At 50.3% G+C, this 19,509-nt stretch overlaps 1 protein-coding gene and 1 long non-coding RNA gene across 2 annotated transcripts; one reads left to right on the forward strand and one right to left on the reverse strand.

Moving 5' to 3' along the window:
- Positions 1-2,345: 2,345 nt before the first annotated feature.
- Positions 2,346-3,218, reverse strand: LOC120688328 (basic blue protein-like). Its single transcript, XM_039970605.1, has 2 exons — positions 2,960-3,218; positions 2,346-2,845 (listed from the first exon to the last, which is right to left on the reverse strand). The coding sequence occupies exons 1-2, from the start codon at positions 3,132-3,134 to the stop codon at positions 2,511-2,513; spliced, it is 510 nt and encodes a 169-aa protein (XP_039826539.1). The 5' UTR covers positions 3,135-3,218; the 3' UTR covers positions 2,346-2,510.
- A 3,167-nt stretch (positions 3,219-6,385) lies between these two features.
- LOC120691840 lies at positions 6,386-15,282 on the forward strand. Its single transcript, XR_005682388.1, has 2 exons — positions 6,386-6,703; positions 14,904-15,282. It is a non-coding gene; the product is annotated as an uncharacterized LOC120691840 (long non-coding RNA).
- Positions 15,283-19,509: the final 4,227 nt, after the last annotated feature.

Raw genomic sequence — 19,509 nt, forward strand, 5'->3', positions numbered from 1 at the left:
TAGATAGGGGGAGTAGAGATAGGGGGAGCTTGGTGGTTTGTGGCGTGTTTGGATCTTCATGGATTTTGTGTATGGACATGTTATTTGGATATTGTGTATGCTCTGTGTTGACATGTCCCTACATGTGCTTTTTTTAAAGTAATGCATGCTTGTTTATCGCTTTCAATTTCTTATCTTGTGTATCTCTACTTTTGTGTTGTCATCAATCACCAAAAAGGGGGAGATTGAAGTGCATCTAGGCCGATAGATGTAATGGTAAGTTTCGGTGATTAATGACAACCGTATGCGACTAACGTATGTTTTGAAGGAAAAATTAGTGATTGAGTTAGTCCCATATGAAATGTGAAAAGAGACCCCTCAATTCGGAACAATCATGCGAGCCAAGGACTCAATTTCAAAGATTAAGGACCTTTCTAGTCTCAAGTGTCACAAGGAGATGAAGGACACTTGATTTAGATAGGGTTTATAGTTTTTAGTTCTTGACCGTACTATTAAGAGGGGTTCATGAGTTAGTAGCTTGATCAAACTTGAGTTGGCCTTAGAAATCTTGCACACTCGCTCAAAAACAGCTCAAGATAGTCAATAGAAGTTAACACAACACTTGGAAGAAGAAACAATCGAAGTAACATTGAAATCCAAGCCAATTCAGCTAAAAACCAGGAAAAACAGCAGCACCGGTTGAACCGGTGCCCTAGCGTCGGAGCATCCGATGATTGCCGGAAGGACCGATGCCCTGTCGGTCTATCTTCTATGGATAAAGGCTGAAATCAAGTATAGCACCGGTTGAACCGATGGTCAGAAAAGTAAGCACCGGTGCAATGAAAGTTCTTTGTTCCAGAGAGCATGTTTTGGTGGATTTCAATTTCTCTTCAGCACCGGTTGAACCGACGCTTCGGAATCAAAGCACCGGTGCATTGAGCGTCCTATGTTCCAGAGAGCTTGTTTGGATTGATCAGTAAAACTCTTCAGCACCGGTTGAACCGACGCACCTACGGAGCATACACCGGTGCATTGAAGCAAGCCTGGACACTGTGTCAGGACCCCAACGGCTACAATTTGGACACAGAGAGACCGGTTGAACCGACGCCCCAAAACTGACACCCATCGGTTCTTCCGGTGCTCACGGTTTTTCTGCAGTGGACTTCCAACGGCTATGTAACCACTTCCACTCTATAAAAGGGCACCCCATGGCTCATTTCAGTCGCCTTTGACACCCTGAATACTTGAGGCCACCCTTGAGAAGAAAAGAAAGTGCTTTGAGCAAACAAGAGAAGATCTAGCATTTAGTTTGTGCTTCAACCTTGAAGAATCCATCCTTTGCAAGTGTAGCAAGTGTGCTTGAGCTAGGGCCAACTGAGTGTAGGTCAAGTGAAGGCTTAGGAGCTTGTTACTCTTGGTGTTTGACGGCACCTAGCCGGTCTTGGTGATCGGGAGGTTCTTGGTGAGCTCTTGGTGTTTGTGGGAGCCCCAAGACAAGAAGATTGTATACGGTGTGAAGCTCGCCGTTCCGGAGATGGAGAAAGAGCATTCTTAGTGATCACTTGCTTCTTGGTGGAGCAAGGGAGCTACACCCTTGTGTGGGTGCTCCAACGTGGATTAGGGGGGAGCGTCAACTCCTCGATACCACGGGAAAAAATCCGGTTGTCTCGTGTCCTTTACTTTTACTTCAAGCATTTAAATCCTTTTGTTACTTTTCTTGCTTGTAGTTTGACTAGGACAACTTGCTTGGTAGAGTGAGCTTTATCTTAGGATTTGATCTTGCTAGTGTGCATCCATCTAGGCAATATGATCATGATAGTGTGTTTACCTACCTAAGGACCCTTTGCTAGCGTGCTCTAGTAATTAGGTTTCGAATTTATAGATTGGGCAATACTAATTTAGGTTAAGGACTGATTAGAAATTCGAAAAAGTCCCAATTCAACCCCCCCCTTCTTGGGCCACGATCCTTTCAACTTCAAACAATTGGAAGAGCGCAATGGAACATAGCACACGATGGACAATAACCTGAAGATACAATAATCTATAGCATCTTAAAATCTCCATAATTTAGCACCCCCAAGCATCAGATGATCACCAGTTCTTTATTAGCAACAACTGTAGCTTTAGCAGTGACCAAATTAGGTTTCCGATTATAACCAGCTTATCATTAGAAATAAGCGATAATCCCACCAAACATGTCGCTTATTTTCGCTTCTGTGGTAATCCACTTTAGAGATTTGAACTATGAGAAATAAGAAGCGAGAAAATCTTCGCTTCTCTCGGACACGTTTAGAGCGAAAACAAACAGAACCTTAGATTAGATTAATTTAATCATCGACATTCAAAAATATATTGAACACGTAGATTTCAAAATATTGGATACGAATACACAATGAAATTTTCTCTCTTTGACACACCGAATGAAATCGCATCAGGACCCTCTTACAGAAATAATTAAACCACCACGGCACCACACAGAATGAAATCATTAAATCTAGTATACGTTTACGTAGGCGCAGAAGGCTAGAAGCCTAGAACACGACCACGGCGGCGATCACGGCGGTCACCGCGAGCACGGCCTGCGCGAGGCGCGCGTGGACCCTGGCCGCGGGGCTGGTCGGCGGCGGCGGCACCGCGGACGGACCCGCGGCGGCCTCCTCGGCGGCAAGGACGTCTATCCTGACCTTCATGCCGTTCTGGCAGTGCGCGCCGACGCTGCAGACGAACCACCGCCGGCCGGCCTCGCTGAGCGTGACCTGGTCCTGTCCGGTGGTGAGCACCATGGCGTTCTCTGGCTTGCTGCACGTCTTGAAGTCGGCGCCGCTGACCTCCACCACCGTGTGGCTGGGTTCGCTGTACTTGAACACTGCAAACGCGCAGATAGAGCAATCAATACACAGGCCTTGTCACCTCGTTCTGGAGGAGATCTTCGCCGGCGTGCGCCGTGAAGAGCAGGAAGCTAGCGTCGTCGCATGCGTACCTAGCGTGTCGCCGACCTTGAACTGCTTGGTCTGGGCCCAGGCGGAGTAGTTGAAGCCGAGGGTCCAGCCCTTGTCGTCGCCCACCCAGTGTTCCGTGGCGGCGGCGAGCGGCGCCGGGAGGAAGGCGACGGCGAGGGCGGCCGCGACGAGCACGAGCATCTGCTTGGAGGCCATTGGGATTGTCGTCAGAGACTCGGAGCTAGCTAGCAGCTAGCGCAGTCTTCTAGTTTCAGCGCTGCGAATGCCTCGACCTCTTCAGGCTTCAGTTTCAGAGTGCAGCTACGCTAGCTCTTTGCTCGTGCTGCTTCTCGGTTCTGGCCTGCCAAGAAAAGGTGCATCCGCATGTGTTTATATAGATGGACAGCAAAGAGGATTGGCACTAAGAGGCCAGCCACTGCTTGGTCACTTGCTCAGGCAGGCTTGTCTGCCAGCGGAGCGGAGGCGGACTTGTTCTGCGTCGCAGTGGCAGCTGCAGCAGGCCAGTGGCGGCAGCCATGGAGCTGCCCGGCGTCGCGCCAAATGCAACGAAACGGCGCCATCTCTTCTTGAGCATGTGTGGAATAGAGAGGCCGGACGTGAACAATGAACCATTGCCTTAGTTTCATCGCCGGATCGTTGTACTTACGTATCACCTCAATCTCCCCTGTTTTGATGCTTGACACTAGGACCTGGTCTTGATTTAACACTTGGTTGTCCGGCGCTCAGGTCATGTTTAGTTATCAAAAAAATTTCTACAGTATTTATCAAATCGAATCTTCGACACATGCATCGAACATTAACTGTAAATGATGAGACAAAATTTTAAACTTAATTAATTCATAATTGAATATTAGTTGTCAAATAACAACGAAAATGTTATCTATCTATACTATAAAGATCGAAAATAATTGAAAACCTTTCTCACCCAAATTGGGTCTGCCTTACCCCTCACGCCGGACCCACCTATTAGGGCCGAGGGAGGTGGGAAGAGGCGGAGACCCATAAAAATCGCATGTTAGGAGATGTTTCTGTCAAAAAGTAATTTTTTTCTCACGGCATGTTTCCTTGCCCACCCGTGCGCACCCATCGAGAACAGATTGACCCACCCCAACCAAATACCAGATGAGACCGTCCCCTACCATAAAATTAAATCTAAACAATCTCATCCACCGTACCTTACCTGGATACCAAATATGTGCTTAATTTCCATGTCATCACCTCCCTTTTCTTAGAGAAATTTCTACCTTATACTTTTCACAGCATTGTAGTCATGTAGTCGCACACGACGAGACCATTGCCAGCCAGCAAGCTGCTTGTCCTTTGAAGCGGAAACGGAATCCAACACCAATTTGATCACCATGGCATGTGATGTGAGGCCGGTCAATTTCTGGTGCGTGAATACATGACGAAGAGAGGGAGAGAGCGGACAGGGCAATTGGCATCTCTCTTTAATATACGATGATCTATCGTCAATCAAGAAGAATTACATGGTGGAACGTGCAGTAAAGGGCGAGCTCCAATCGTCCTTGTCACCCTGCTTTGTACGCCCTGAGCGCGTCCACGTCACCACCGCCCCCACCTAGGGGTGCTAAAGGATCTTAAAGTTTTAAAATTTAACTTAGATACTCGTTGGGCTTTAATTTTATATAATTTCGAGCTAAAAATATATATGGCTGAAGCTAAATTGAGAAGACCACTAGAGCAATGATCTGTTACCACCCCTACCTCATCCCCGTGGAAACAGCTGCGGCTCACAGAGGTAGCACCTGCCGGTGACGCCTCCGTCGCACGCGATTAAAAGCTAATATTTAAGATTTAATTTAAATATTAATGTAATTAATATATAATTCAGTGTTCTTTTTGAATTAAAAACTAATTAGTTTTTTCAAATCACGTGCGACACGTGTTGCGTCTATGCTAGTAGTATCAAAATTCAAAAAAATTTGCAAACTAAACACAGCTTGGGTTGGCCGGTCGTCGGCGTGAGCAGTACCACGGCCATCCACGTGGCGCGCCGCGAGACCACCCCCTCGTCGCCGGACTTGCGTGCCACAGAGTCAGAGACCCGTCACAAAAATACTCCCAATCGTTGGCATTTATATTTGGCAGCAGGGATTTCGGAAGTCGCTGCGGCGCGGGGCGCGCCCACATGTCAGTGACCTTGCGTCCGAGGGCCCAGCTGCCAGTGGTATAGAAAACAAACAGCCAATAAAATTGTGCGCAGTAACAACGGGGGATGCTCCACCAATCAGGCAATCACTGAAAGCGTAATTTTGCTCTGGACACTCTACAATATTGATTTTTGCTGGGTCGCTACGTGTCCGCAGACGCAGGTACGCGCGCGGCTACCAAGCTTTCTCGGGAAGACTTACCCACCTACCGCATTCAATGCGGGAGACGTAAGGTGCGCTCTGCCACAGCAGAGCCCGAAGAAACTTTTGCCAGGCTGTACTGTTAGTCGCACGCTACCAAGGTGCACAGTACAGCCGCTAGTGCCACCCATGCCACGCGCTTCAGTCTGCTACACCAGTTAGACACGACAGCTCGGCGACGGAGTATCATAGCGCCTACGCGGTAGACCCAACAGTCTAAGTCGCAACCTACACTGCCTCAACGGGCGCCTCGTTGATGGGACAAGTGAAGACCCCCCTTCGGACAAAGAGTCTACAGTGCGATGATGCGTATCCGGAAGAGATTCTCAACCACTGTAGCACCATTTATGTCTTTTTCGTAGTATACTATACATCCTTATTGGGCCCACCTGTCGGGGTCCAACGCCTGTGTACGCGTTTTCCTTGCGCTATAAAAGGGAGACGTCCATTAGAGAAGGACTCAGGTCTAAATAGAGGACTGAGAGGAGAGGATAGACTCATCCACAGACACAAAGAGCAATACATCTCACAGTGGACGTAGGGTATTACGTTCCGGCGGCCCGAACCACTCTAATTCCTCTTGTGTTCTTGTGTTCTTGCTTCATGAGCAGATCTGAGGTATCGCTTGCACCTCCCCGAGAAACCACCCTCTGGGATTAGGCGGGTGCATTCCGCCACCCGACTGTGGCCCTCTTTCAGAGCCACGACAAATACTACTGACTAGCTGGTAGCTCGTGGCTGGTATTGATTCAGTATGAGAGAACAATACTATTGGCTGATTGGCTGACAAGTCAAGCGAACACAACGAATCGCGACAGGGCGATACTTGGTACTTCCGAATCGAGATCTGGTTTTTGAAACATTACTCTACAGATCTGGTTTTTGAAACATTACTCTACACGTCAAAGAAATGAAACGTTAAAAACAGGAATGAGAATGTTGGTGAAAAACTGAACAGACACCACGCCTATAGACTGCAACCAGTCAACTTGATAAATCCATCCAAAGACGATGATCGGCATAAGGCCACAATATTCGGCCCATCTCCCAGGTGTGCCGGCCCACCACGCTAAGAATAAGCTCCACTGGGCTCTCCTCTCCTCTCCGAACTCGATCCTCTCGGAAACCCTACTCCGACACGACTGTGGAACTCACCCCCCGCCGTTCCCTCTCCGCCGGCGCGAGCTTGTCGGCGACTCGGCGGTGATGTCGACCCGGATGGCTCGATGGCTTCACCGTACAAGTATGACGCCGATGCTGATGCACTCTCCGAAGCTAGTATAGCGCCGCCATCACCTTGGCAGCTTGGCCGTGGTCTGGGATGCCGCCACGATGCCACCGCCCACCGCAGCCCGGCCTACAGCAACCTGCAGCACCCGCTTCGGTAATCAGGTGAGATATCAGGAGCTCTGTTTCTGCTGGAGGTATTGGATGGTCTATATTGTATATAACTGTCAACAGATGGCATCCGTACAATGCATTTTATTAGCGGAAACCAAGCAGTAATATCTATAGTCTTATAGACCATCTAGTCTCATTTAGTAGAGTTCGGCAAGAAATTCTATTGAAATTCGATCATAAATTTAAGTTGAATCATTGTTGTCCTTGTGATGTTGATGTGCGCTGCTTGCACTTGAAGTATTTCTAAAATTCTGCACTTAATGCATATCTGACCAACTATCATCCGATCTGAAATGGTTTGCCTTGTTAATGCATGGTTTAGTACGAATTTTCTGGGAACTGGATTGCCTTTCATTAATATTGGAATGCATCAATACAACATTCCTATTTTTCACAGAATGACTGAAATATGAGTGCCAATTTCTCATTCGCTAACTAGCTCACACGGCAGTTAATATGCCTCAGATACAAGCAAATAGTCTTGGCGAGTCAAATGTTTTAGACCACGTACTGAGGCCTTCTGCTGGAAGTTATTCTGTCCTCTTGCGTGTCCTTTAAATCTTTGTGATTTGCTCTTATGGCACTGCACACTGTTCATAAAATTAGACTAGTCACCCTAAGCCTCATTCAATCACTCACACGGTTTACTGTGCCTTGTGATTGCATCACCGGATACTTGCAATCACTATGCTCATTCTGAGCTGTCAATATTAGTGTAGTCCTGAGCTGTGGGATGGGCATCTATCTGCTTTACTCTGCAACTATTCTAAGTAACTCCCTTGATATTGCTTCTTCACTATGATAATGCTAACCAAGTTCTAGATCTGAAATCACCCCCCCCCCCCCCCCAAAAAAAAACACCCAACCCAGATGCATTCAAAGAAATTTGTTAATGCTTCCTTAAAAGTTCTTTCCCATTCAGTTTGTAAAGAAATTGCTGTTGATGCAATATGTTAGAATATATGTGTTCATGTGCTGTATGTGCGTGCTGGGCCTGGCGTCCAGGCCCATGGCCGGCTTCTTGCCGTGCTTAGATGATTAGGATAGGCCCCTGCTTGGTTGTGATTCTATAAACCTATCTCAGGGCTGCCTATATATATGTACATGTATTGCATACCCTATTCAATCTATTATTTCCCACGCAATCACAACTGCTTTCATGGTATCACGAGTCTAGGTTTCACCCTAGTCCTTCCGCACCCTGGGCGCGCCGTCTGCGTCTTCCTTCCTGCGCGCGCTCCATCGCTGCGCCTCCCCTGACGCACGTCGCTCGCCCCCTGCGCGCGGATTCATCGCTGCGCAACCTCTGCGCGCGGATTCCTCGCTGCGCATCTCCTGCCGCCGTTCCTCTCCTTCCCAGCGCGATGCCCGGATCTGCCGCCGCCTCGCGCGCGAAGCCGCCCTTGCGCGCGCAGCCAAAGCAGAGGAGGAGGCCGCCGTCGCTAGTCGCAAACGGGACGACGCTGCAGAGCGTGCCCGTGCCGCTCTGGCGCGCGCCACTATGGAGCGCAAGGGCGCCCCCTGCCTCCGATGAAGAACGGGACGACGACGACAACTCTGCCCTCTCCGAGCACCCTGCTGACGTCAACGCCGCCTTGCTGATTCACGAGGCCGCTGCCGTCCTCAACCTGCATGCGCAGGCCGTCGCCGTGCAGAACATCCGGAGCCTCGTCCCCATCGTCCTCGACATGGCTTCCGGCAACTACACGCGTTGGCAGGAGCAGTTCCTCCTCGTCCTCGGCAAGTACTCGCTGCAGGATCATGTCCTGCACGATCTCTCCTCTCCTGGTTCCCCAGATTGGTGCCGCATGGACTGTGTCGTTCGATCTTGGCTCTACGGCACCATCGCCAATGATCTTGTCGACGTTGTCCTCGAGCGCCGCGAGCAGGGCGCCACCGCTCGCGCCACCTGGCTCGCCATCGAGTCACAGTTTCTCGGCAACCGGGAGACTCGCGCGCTCTTCCTCGACGCTGAGTTCCGCAACTTCGTCCAAGGGGACCTCTCCATCACGGACTACTGCAAGCGGTTCAAGCAGATGGCTGACCAACTCGGCGACCTTGGTGAGGACATCTCCGACCGCACGCTCGTCCTCAACGTTCTCCGCGGTCTAAACGACCAGTACGCCGCCCTTGGTCGTCAGCTTCGGCGGGCACGCCCGTTCCCCACCTTCCTCGAGGTTCGGGATGACCTCCTTCTTGAGGAGCTTACGGCGTCACATTAGGTCACGACGCTGTCTACGACGCTCCTAACCGGCACCAGCTCCACCGCGCCCCAGCTGCAGCAGTCCTCGCGCTCCCCTGCTCCAGCCCAGCAGCCCCCTGCCCGCTCCAACAATGGCGGGGGCGGCCGTGGCAGTGGCAAGGGAGGGGGTGCTGGATCCTCCACCGGCGCCTCCAGACAACGCCGCAGCAAGCGTGCCGGCCAAGGGAAAGGCCGCAGCGGCGATCAGGCCAGTTCCAGCAAGGCTCCCACAGGCGACGGGAGCAACAGCGGCACTGACCAGGGCGCAGGAGGCCCCTGGCCCTCCTTCAACCCATGGACCGGGACCATCAACATGTACCCCAGCCCGCGCCCGCCTGTCGCTCAGCCACGACCTGCTGCTCTTCGGCAGGCCCTTATGGCGTAGCAGCCAGCTCTCCAGCAGCAACAGCAGGCGCTTCTCGCCCACCAGCAGGCCCAGGCGCAACAGCAGGCTCTCCAGGCTCCTCTCATGGGTCAGCAGGCGCCCTACCTTGGGCAACAGGCGCCTCTGATTCCACTGGGGTTTTACAACCCCATGACAGGCCTGCCTACCTCCTGGGATCAGCAGTCTCTTGCCTCCACCTTCAGCACCATGTCGCTCAACCAACCGCAATCCAATGACTGGTATTTCGACTCAGGTGCTACCTCTCACATGACTTCTGATTCCAGTTCACTTTCTTATTTTTCCAGCCCGCGGTACCCTTTTCCTTCGTCTATTGTTGTCGGTGATGGATCTTTACTCCCTGTCACTGCTACTGGCGCAGCACATCTTTCTAATTCTTTAGCTCTTAATAATGTTCTCGTTTCTCCGAAACTTATTAAGAATCTTATTTCTGTTCGCCAGTTTACTACTGACAACAACTGTTCTGTTGAATTTGACCCTGCTGGCTGTTCTGTGAAGGATCTGGAGTCTCGGAGAGTGATCGTCAGGTGCAATAGCTCTGGGCCGCTATATCCTCTGCACCTGCCTCCCGCTCACGCCCTTGCTGCCACTGCCACCTCCTCGTTATGGCATCAGCGTCTTGGTCATCCGGGTCACGAAGTTTTGTCCAAAGTAGCATCAGCTGTTCCTTTTTGTAATATAGAACTTAGCTCCATTTGTCATGCCTGTCAGTTAGGGCGCCATACTCGTCTCTCTTTTCAGTCGTTAGTATCTCGTGCTTCCAGTAGTTTTGATCTTATACACTGTGATTTGTGGACATCTCCTATTGTCAGTGTTTCGGGTTTCAAGTACTACTTGCTAATTCTTGACGACTGTTCTCATTATTTATGGATGTTTGCTTTGCGCTTCAAATTTGACACCTTTGCTACTTTGGCTAACTTTTTCTCGTATGTTCGCACCCAGTTTGGCACCACAGTGAAGGCCGTCCAGTGCGACAATGGTCGGGAGTTCGATAACTCCAGCACCCGCACGTTCTTCCTCACCCATGGTACACACCTGCGCATGTCCTGCCCCTATACTTCGCCTCAAAACGGTCGAGCTGAGCGCATCATTCGTACCATCAACAATGTTGTGCGCTCCCTCCTGTTTCAGGCAAGTATGCCCCCCTCTTATTGGGTAGAAGGTATGCACACTGCTACCCATTTGTTGAATATCTTGCCAACCAAAACCCTTGCTTCCTCTACGCCTCACCTAGCTTTGTTTGGCGTTCCACCATCCTATGATCACCTTCGCGTTTTTGGTTGTGCATGTTGCCCCAACCTCTCATCCACCGCCGCACACAAACTCGCTCCACGATCCACTTTGTGTGTCTTCCTTGACTATTCAGCACATCATAAACTTCAGTCCAACCGGGTCATCATTTCACGGCACGTGTTTTCGATGAAACCTCGTTTCTGTTTTCCCGGTAGTCTTCGCCACCCGGTTCCACTGACTTTGAGTTTCTTGTTGATGAAACTAACCCTGTACCGGTCCCCATCGGTCCAGTACACTCTATTCTACCTGCAGGACCTCCCCCTGGTGATTCCGCACAGCCACGTGCGGCTGTCTCCGGCGCTTCCTCCTCGGCACCTGACGTTGTCCAGCAGCCACCGCCGGCTCCTGTTCGGTCTGAGCGCTCTGTGCAGCACTTGACCGGGCCCCCTGCTAAGGATGGATTCGGATCGGATACGGATGAAATCGGATCCGAATGTCACCTTTTACCACATTTTAATCCAGATACGAATGCGAATGCGGATCTCGGATACGAATACAAAATGGATAGTTCGAATCCGGATATTTGAAACATAGACTATCACGAGTATCAATTTATTTTGTCAATAATTTTATAGTAGATCAAAATCATTATACAAGTAGGGAGTAAAGGATTAGAAGATAGCTAATAAAAAAATATAATTATCTATGTATAGCTTTTATATTAAATATATAATACTAATTTTAAAGGTAAAATAAATAAATATTTAAATACTTAATAATTAAGATATATAAAAAAGATTTTATCATTAAATAAATAATTAATTTGACTCGTATAAAATAATTTTAATCATGAAATAAATATATTAAATAGTTAAAGTTAATTTTTATATCATTACTAATTTTAATAAATATATTATTAGTTATTTAGCTTTCTAAATAATTTAAATAGTGTACATCATTAAGTAATTAGGTATAAAGATAAGTATAAGATTGTCTCACTAGTCACTTTTTCTTTGCGGATACGGACGAATACGGATGTGATCGGATATTCCTCGAATACGAATATGGAATCGGATAGAGAAAAGTTCTCAAAGTCGGATTCGGATGCATCTATATGACATCCATATTAAAATCGAATACGAATACGGATATCCATATTTACATTTTAAGCGGATACGAATATGGATAATTCGGATGTTCAGCCATCCGGATCCATCCTTACCCCCTGCTGGCTCGCCCAGCCCTACTGGCAGCGCTGGTGGCGCTCACGCCTCTCCTGGAGGCGCTGCTGGTCCGGCTGTCAGCGCTGGCGGTTCACCTGGAGGTGCTGCTGGTCCGGCTGGTAGCGATGTTCGCCCCCTGGAGGTGCTGCCGGCTCTCCCAGCACTCCTGCTGCCCCCCTCGGCGTTGGCGGGCAGCAGGTGCTTCCGGCTCGTCATCGACCTCTTCGCGACTACGTCCTCGTCTACACCCGCCGAGCGGTCAACGGCCCGACCAGGACCTCTCCTCGGCAAGCTGCTGCCCAAGCTGCGCCCCGTCTGCTTCCGCCTGGCGCCCTTCCTGTACCTCCCGTGTCCAACCAACACGGTATGGTCACGCGCGGGAAGAGCGGATTTCGACTACCGTTGCTATACCATACGGCGCCCCTGTCTCCTGTCCCTCGGACTTACTGCGGCGGCCTTGCTGATCCCAATTGGCGAGGTGCCATGCAGGAGGAGTTTGACGCTCTCTTGGCCAACAGTACGTGGGATCTCGTTCCTCGACCCCCTCGGGCCAATATTGTGACTGGCAAGTGGATTTTCAAGCACAAGTTCAAGGCCGATGGATCTCTTGAGCGCTATAAGGCGCGTTGGGTGTTGCGCAGATTCACACAGCGCCCCGGCATCGACTTCTCTGAGACTTTCAGTCCCGTTGTCAAGCCAGCCACAGTTCGCACCGTGCTTTCTTTGGCGTTCTCCCGTCGCTGGCCTGTTCATCAGCTTGATGTCAAGAACGCCTTTCTCCATGGTACACTGTCTGAGACCGTCTACTGCGCCCAGCCTTCAGGTTTTGAGGACTCTGCCCATCCTGATTATGTGTGCCGGCTTAATCGCTCTCTTTATGGACTCAAGCAGGCCCCTTATGCTTGGTACAGTCGCTTCGCCACATACTTGTTGCAGCTTAGTTTTGTGGAGGCCAAGACCGACACGTCATTGTTTGTCTATCATCGTAGCAGTGACACAGTGTACCTGTTGCTATATGTGGATGATATTGTTCTCACGGCGCCTTCAGATGGTCTGCTTCGTCGTACCATTGATGCTCTTCAGCGGGAATTCTCCATGAAGGATATTGGTGAGCTTCATCATTTTCTGGGCATGCATGTGCAGCGTTCTGGTGGTGGATTTCTCTTATCGCAGAAGCAGTACATGTTGGAGATTCTTGATCGAGCTGGTATGTCTGATTGCAAGCCTTGTTCTACTCCGGTTGACACCAATCCCAAGCTATCCTCAGTTGATGGTGCTCCTGTGGCCGATCCGACGGATTTTCGCAGCCTTGCCAGAGCCTTGCAGTATCTCACTTTCACCAGGCTAGATATTGCCTATGCTGTTCAGCAGGTCTGTCTTCACATGCATGACCCGCGTGAACCGCATCTTGCTGCTCTTAAGAGGATTCTCCGCTACATCAGAGGCACCTTACACCTGGGTCTTCTTCTACGGCCATCTGCTCAGTCCGATCTCCTGGTTTATTCAGATGCTGATTGGGCTGGTTGTCCAGACACTCGCAAGTCAACCTCTGGCTATGCAGTATTTCTAGGCGACAATCTCATCTCGTGGTCCTCCAAGCGTCAGAACGCTGTTTCTCGCTTGAGCGCCGAGGCTGAGTACCGAGCTGTGGCCAATGCCGTCGCTGAGGCTTCCTGGTTGCGCCAACTCCTTGTTGAGCTGCATGTTCCTTAGCGTCGCACGGCTCTGATCTATTGTGACAACATCAGCACAGTTTATATGTCTTCCAACAGCGCACCAAACATGTGGAGATTGATCTACACTTTGTCCGGGAGCGTGTTGCTACAGGAGACGTCCGCGTTCTACATGTTCCTACAAGTTCTCAGTACGCCGACATCTTCACCAAAGGCCTGCCTTCTTCTGTTTTCACGGAGTTCAGGTCCAGTCTGAACGTTCAGGCCGCCGACGATCAAACTGCGGGGGCGTGTTAGAATATATGTGTTCATGTGCTGTATGTGCGTGCTGGGCCTGGCGTCCAGGCCCATGGCCGGCTTCTTGCCGTGCTTAGATGATTAGGATAGGCCCTTGCTTGGTTGTGATTCTATAAACCTATCTTAGGGCTGCCTATATATATGTACATGTATTGCATACCCTATTCAATCTATTATTTCCCATGCAATCACAATTGCTCTCACAATATTATGTCTTATTTTCTCTGTTTGTGCTTGCTTATGTAGAAGCCTAAGCAACAGTAGCATACCTTTTGATAAAAGTTCTTTGCCATTCTGTCATGCCCATCTTTTGCCTGTTCTGGTTCTTTGCCATAAATTTGAGCGTTATTGGCCCCATACACTTGTTGGGTTCAGGGCTGCTCTTCATCGGTTGCCCTTTCGAAATTGTGTAGAAAATTGCACATTTTCCAGCACGCAACCAAAAATAATTGTGAGTAACTTATTTGTCTGAGCTTAGTGTTAGCTTATGACTTGTAAGTTATCATGAACATTTATTTTTTACAGTTTAGATTTCTTATCATTTATTTTCCTCTTAGTCTTTGTTTGACAAGGACAGGCAATCTTGAAAATAATCATGATAGATGAAATAAACGAAACATGTTCTGATGACTTACTTCATGAATATTGAAGTATTTAAAGTGCCTTTTAAATGATATGTGGCTTCACACATTTTGTTTGAAAATAATCATTTTTATCTTACATTCTGTTAATGCTATCTAGATCATTTTGTTGAACTGATCTGCATATATGCTTAATGCAGTGCCTGCATTTGTGCCTATGCAGCAGCATCCCTAGTGAACTTATCAACTAGATGCCCCTTTTTTTCCCGCTTGACCCTTTGTTCAATTGGGATGTTGTTGTATCAGGGTACATCTTGTTCAATTGGGATGTTGTGTATCAGGGTACGTCTGAATCGAATTGGTTCTTCCACCATCACGTGCTTAAAGGATGTAATGCTTAACTGCTTACGATGTGCTTTCTTTGAACTTGTTCCCGGGCTTCTGTTAATATGTACGAAGAAATCATGTTTTCCTCCTTTTAAGGTCACTTTCGTACTACTACTTATTACTAACTACATTCGTCTCCATAATATATGTAGGTAACTGTACAAAGGTTTGGTATGCCAGACCCAAAGGTTGAAGTAGCCCTTCGTTTTTCGAACTTGTGATCCAAAGTTGACGAGGCCATCATGATAAAGGCAAAACTACAACCTTTAGTGCTTGAAGTTTCAGCGATCTATTCCTCCTTTCATCTGGGCACTCATCGTTATCATCATATGGAGTTTCCACATGGACCACAAGCTGCTCAATGTGGCTCAACTGTTTGCATCGTACCAGAAGACCCTACGCTGACGCCACAAGCACCAGATCTGTCATGACGTCCAAGTGTTATCTCTGGCGTTCCCTTTGTTCTCAGGCCCTGTAACTTTGCACAGTATCCATCATATTAAATAGGGTAAAGTCCATATTTGGACCCTATACTTGTCATGGGTGTCTAATTTGCAACCTAAAACACCAAAATCAGACAAAACACATACGTGAACTATTGAAACCGTTTAAAATTCAACCCTACGCCCATTTGATACCGATTTCTGGCCACGTGGACCCGGTTTCTGGCCACGTGGACCCTGGTTTTGGCCACGTCAGCCTTCTCCCCTCTCTCTCTCGGCCGTTCACTCTACTCTTTCTTTCCTATGTCTCTCTCATCGTCGGCGGTAGCACGGAGGAAGAGGAGACGACGGCGCGGCACTACACGATCTCCATGGCCCACGGCGGCACGAAGGACGAGGAGGAGGCGGCGTGGCCTCCATACCCCGCGGCGATGCGGAGGAAGATGAGGTGGCGGCGCGGCCTTCATGACCCGCGGTGGCACGGAGGAAGAGAAGGCGGCGGCGTGGCCTCCATGGCTCACGGCGCGCGCGGAGGAAGAGGAGGCGGCGGCGCGGCCTCCATGGCCTGCGGCGACGCAGAGGAAGAGCAGGTGTGGAGCGGCCTCCATGGCCCGCGGCGCGAGCGGAGGAAGACGAGGCAGCGGCACGCGCGGAGGATGAGGAGGTAGCGGCGTGGCCTCCATGGCCCGTGGCGGCGTGGCCTCCATGGCCTGCGGCGGCGCGGAGGAAGAGCAGGAGGTGGCGCGACCTCCATGGCCCACGGCGCGCGCGAAGATAGACGAGGCGGCGGCACACGCGGAGAAAGACGAGGCGGCGGCGCGGCCTCCATTGCCCACGGCGGCGCAGAGGAAGACGAGGCGGCGGCATACGCGGAGGAAGAGGAGGCAGCAGCGTGGCCTCCATGGCCCGCAGTGACGCACGCCTGCGGTGGCGCGGAGGAAGAGCAGGAGGCAGCACGGCCTCCATGGCCCGCGGAGATAGACGAGGCGGTGGCACGCGCGGAGGAAGACGAGGCGGCGGCGCGGAAGAAGAGCAGGTGGCGGCGCGGCCTCCACAGCCCGCGGAGGAAGAGGAGGCGGCGGCGCGGCCTCCACGGCCCGCGGCGCGCGCAGAGGAAGAGGAGGCGGCGGCGCGGCCTCCGTGGATGGCATCGTGGCGGAGGCGGTGAAGGAGGCAGGGGGGCCTCCATGGCTGGCGGTGCAGCCTCCGTGGATGGCGTCGCGGCGGAGGAGGTAAGGAGGCCTCCATGGCCGACGGCGGGGCGGTGGAGTTGGCAGCGACGCGGCCACCATGGCTGGTGTCGGGGTGGCGGAGTTGGCAGTGATGCGACCTCCGTGGCTGGCATCACATCGACGGCGATGGAGGAGGCGGCCTCCAGGGATGGCGTCGGGGTAGCGGCGGAGGAGGAGGAAGACGAGGCGGCCTCCGTGCCCGGCATCGGTGCCACAGCGGCGGAGGAGGAGGTGGCCTCCGTGGCCGGCGTCGGGGTAGCGGAGGAGGAGGTGGAAGAGGAGGCGGCCTCCGTGCCCGGCATTGGTGCCACATCGGCGGAGGAGGAGGAGGTGGCCTCCGTGGCCGGCATTGGTGCGGCGGCGGCGTAGGAGGTGCAGAGGAGGCGGAGGCGGCGCTCGATTGGAAGAGAGCGACGGCGGTGGCGAGGGAGAGTTGAGAGAGAGGGGGCCGGGAGAAGAGGAGGGGTGGGACCACCTGTCAGTGCTGACATGTGGGTCCCACAGTGCCACGTCAGCGAAAACCATCCCAAAACCACTCAGGGTTGTGTTATGTCCGGTTTTGCACAATTGGAGGTGTTATTTGTCCGGTTTTGTAGTTGTAGGTCGTAAATTAGACAACCATGACAAGTATAGGGTCCAAAAATGGACTTTACCCTATTAAATATTCGATCACATGCATAGAATATTAAATATAGTTGAAAAAATAACTAATTACACAATCTAACTGATTCATACGAGATTAATCTAATGACGCTAATTAATATATAATTGAACATTAATTGTCAAATAACAACGAAATGTGCTAAAATCCAAAAATTTTCACCATCTAAACACAGCCTTAGAGCTTAAAACCTTGCCATTGTTTTCGTCAGTGCAGTACCTTCTTCTACACTCTATGTTTGATGTGTAGTGCTGCTAGCCTGCTACTGAAACCAGAAACCAGATGCACAATGCAAAACTGGCCCGTACCTGGAGTACTGTACCGTGTCCTGGAGCTCTGAATTCGCCAACGCCTTCGTACGACGGCAGTAAAACCCAAGCCAGGCAATCAGCCGCCCAGGCCCTGGTCCTTAGCCTACCCCATCACGCCATGTGATCGTTCAAGGGCTGCGATCTGGAGGGCAACACGCGGCCATCGGGCGACGCCGTGCTGGCCATCTCGCCGGAGTCGGATCTGGAGGCCGTGCCGCCCTTGATGGCCATGTCGGGGCGGGCGTACGAGGGCGGTTGCGGCGGGATTTACTCCGTGCTCCCGGGAACGCCGTGCCAGGATGGCCATGGCGTTCACGGCCGCGGGCGCCCCGGCGTCGAGGGGGTGATCCACTTCTGATCCTTGGATGCTACGAAAGCTCACGGCGGCCGGCTGGGCGGCCTCCTCCGGGCTCCATCACCGGCGGAGTAATAGCGCCAGGCGGGTCGCCACCAACCGGACCTGACACCGGCGTCAGTAATGGCGCTAGTAGTACGTGCGCCCGATCCATGGCGATGGACTCGCCCGGTCGGTCACGTACGTCTCGACAAGCCAGCACGCACTCTTCGAATCGTCAGTCTCCTCACTCACTCAACCACACGTGGGTGAACAGGCTCGGTTCTCTTGCTTGCGTGCATCGCAAAGATTTTTTTTTCCTTGATTGGGTGTAAATTACTGTTTCAACAGGGAAACACTTGTTTGGTTTATGAGAAGGTACACGGTGATGCACTGATGCTCTCTCTTTTATTTTCCCCTGCAGTTTGTAGGCCATGCGGTGTGCTTTTAATGCCTAAAATTGGTAAAAGGCAGTTCTGGTTTCTATGCAAATGTTAGTCAATTTGGCTGGCATCTCCTTTTCTTTTCTTTGTTCTTGGAGAACTGTTAGCATATGCTACTTTCGTTCCAAATCATTAGTCGTTTTAGTTTTTCTAGATGCATGATTTTGCTATACACCCAGATATATATAATGTCTCGATGCATAGTAAAATTTGTACTTCTAGAAAACCAAAACAACTATATATCATCGTTATCTCACTGACATGTGGGGTTCACAGGAGTTAATGACATGTGAGTCATGATGGTATATATCTAATTTTGATATCTTTTAATGATACAAATCTAATTTTTCCAAATAACTAATAATTTGGGACGAATGGAGTATACACTAAATATTACAACTTTTGTTCTAAACGAAATTAAATGGTACAGCTTGGTTCTTGTAGGATATACCGTGTGTTTTCATGTCGAAAAATGTAAATCCTACTATTTTTCACTCGGATCTGTCGCGTATAGATTAAACACGGGCACATGCACATCACCACGTTGCTCCACGGCAAGGACCATAGTTCCGCTATGAAGCTGACGGAATTTCCACGCACATAACCAGTTTGTTCAGCCCACCATGATCTGGCATCCTCTCTGACGAAGTGACGAGGAAAAAGTTTCTTGTGCTGTCCAAGCAGGGACTTCTTCTACGGTTCTACCTCTAGGGCCCAAGTTAGTTGGACGATGCCATGGCAAGCATTGATTTCGTATGGGATTCAATTCACCTTCACAAAAATCTCACAAACATCAAGGATTCATGATTTCAGGGCGATCTGCACTTTTGCACGGATGAAAATGTTTTCAGTGCAGCTGCACATTACCTGTGCAGTCTGTGTGTGTGTGTGTTTTCAGGGGAACCCTTCTCCCCTGCATCCTCATCCTCGCAGAACATGAATGCGGGCGACGCTTTTGGTCTTGGCCCTCGCCCGTCGCTTTAGCCAAAGCAGCATCAGGTCGGCAGCTCCTGGGGTAAAAGTGCCGAGGAAATCGAAGAAAAGATGGAAAAAGCACGAGGAAAAGAAAATAAAGGGCGTGCTCATGATATAGCTGAGGAAAGCATGGTGGCTTACCGTGCAATAATGGCACCATGTCGGTCGTAACATCTGGTGCTGGTAGTACCACTGTTCTTCAGGACTCCCTGGCTTATCAGTGAAAAGAAAGACGTTTGCGAGATTGATCATTGCACGGAATCTATAGATCTTTTTTTGGTTTTAACGGATTGATCATTGTAATCCTTTTTGAAGAAGAGATCATTGTGATCCTAACCTTGGCAAAGCCAGACAGGCAA

This window comes from Panicum virgatum, chromosome 9N (genome assembly GCF_016808335.1).
Source record: "Panicum virgatum strain AP13 chromosome 9N, P.virgatum_v5, whole genome shotgun sequence".
Taxonomy (NCBI): Eukaryota; Viridiplantae; Streptophyta; class Magnoliopsida; order Poales; family Poaceae; genus Panicum; species Panicum virgatum.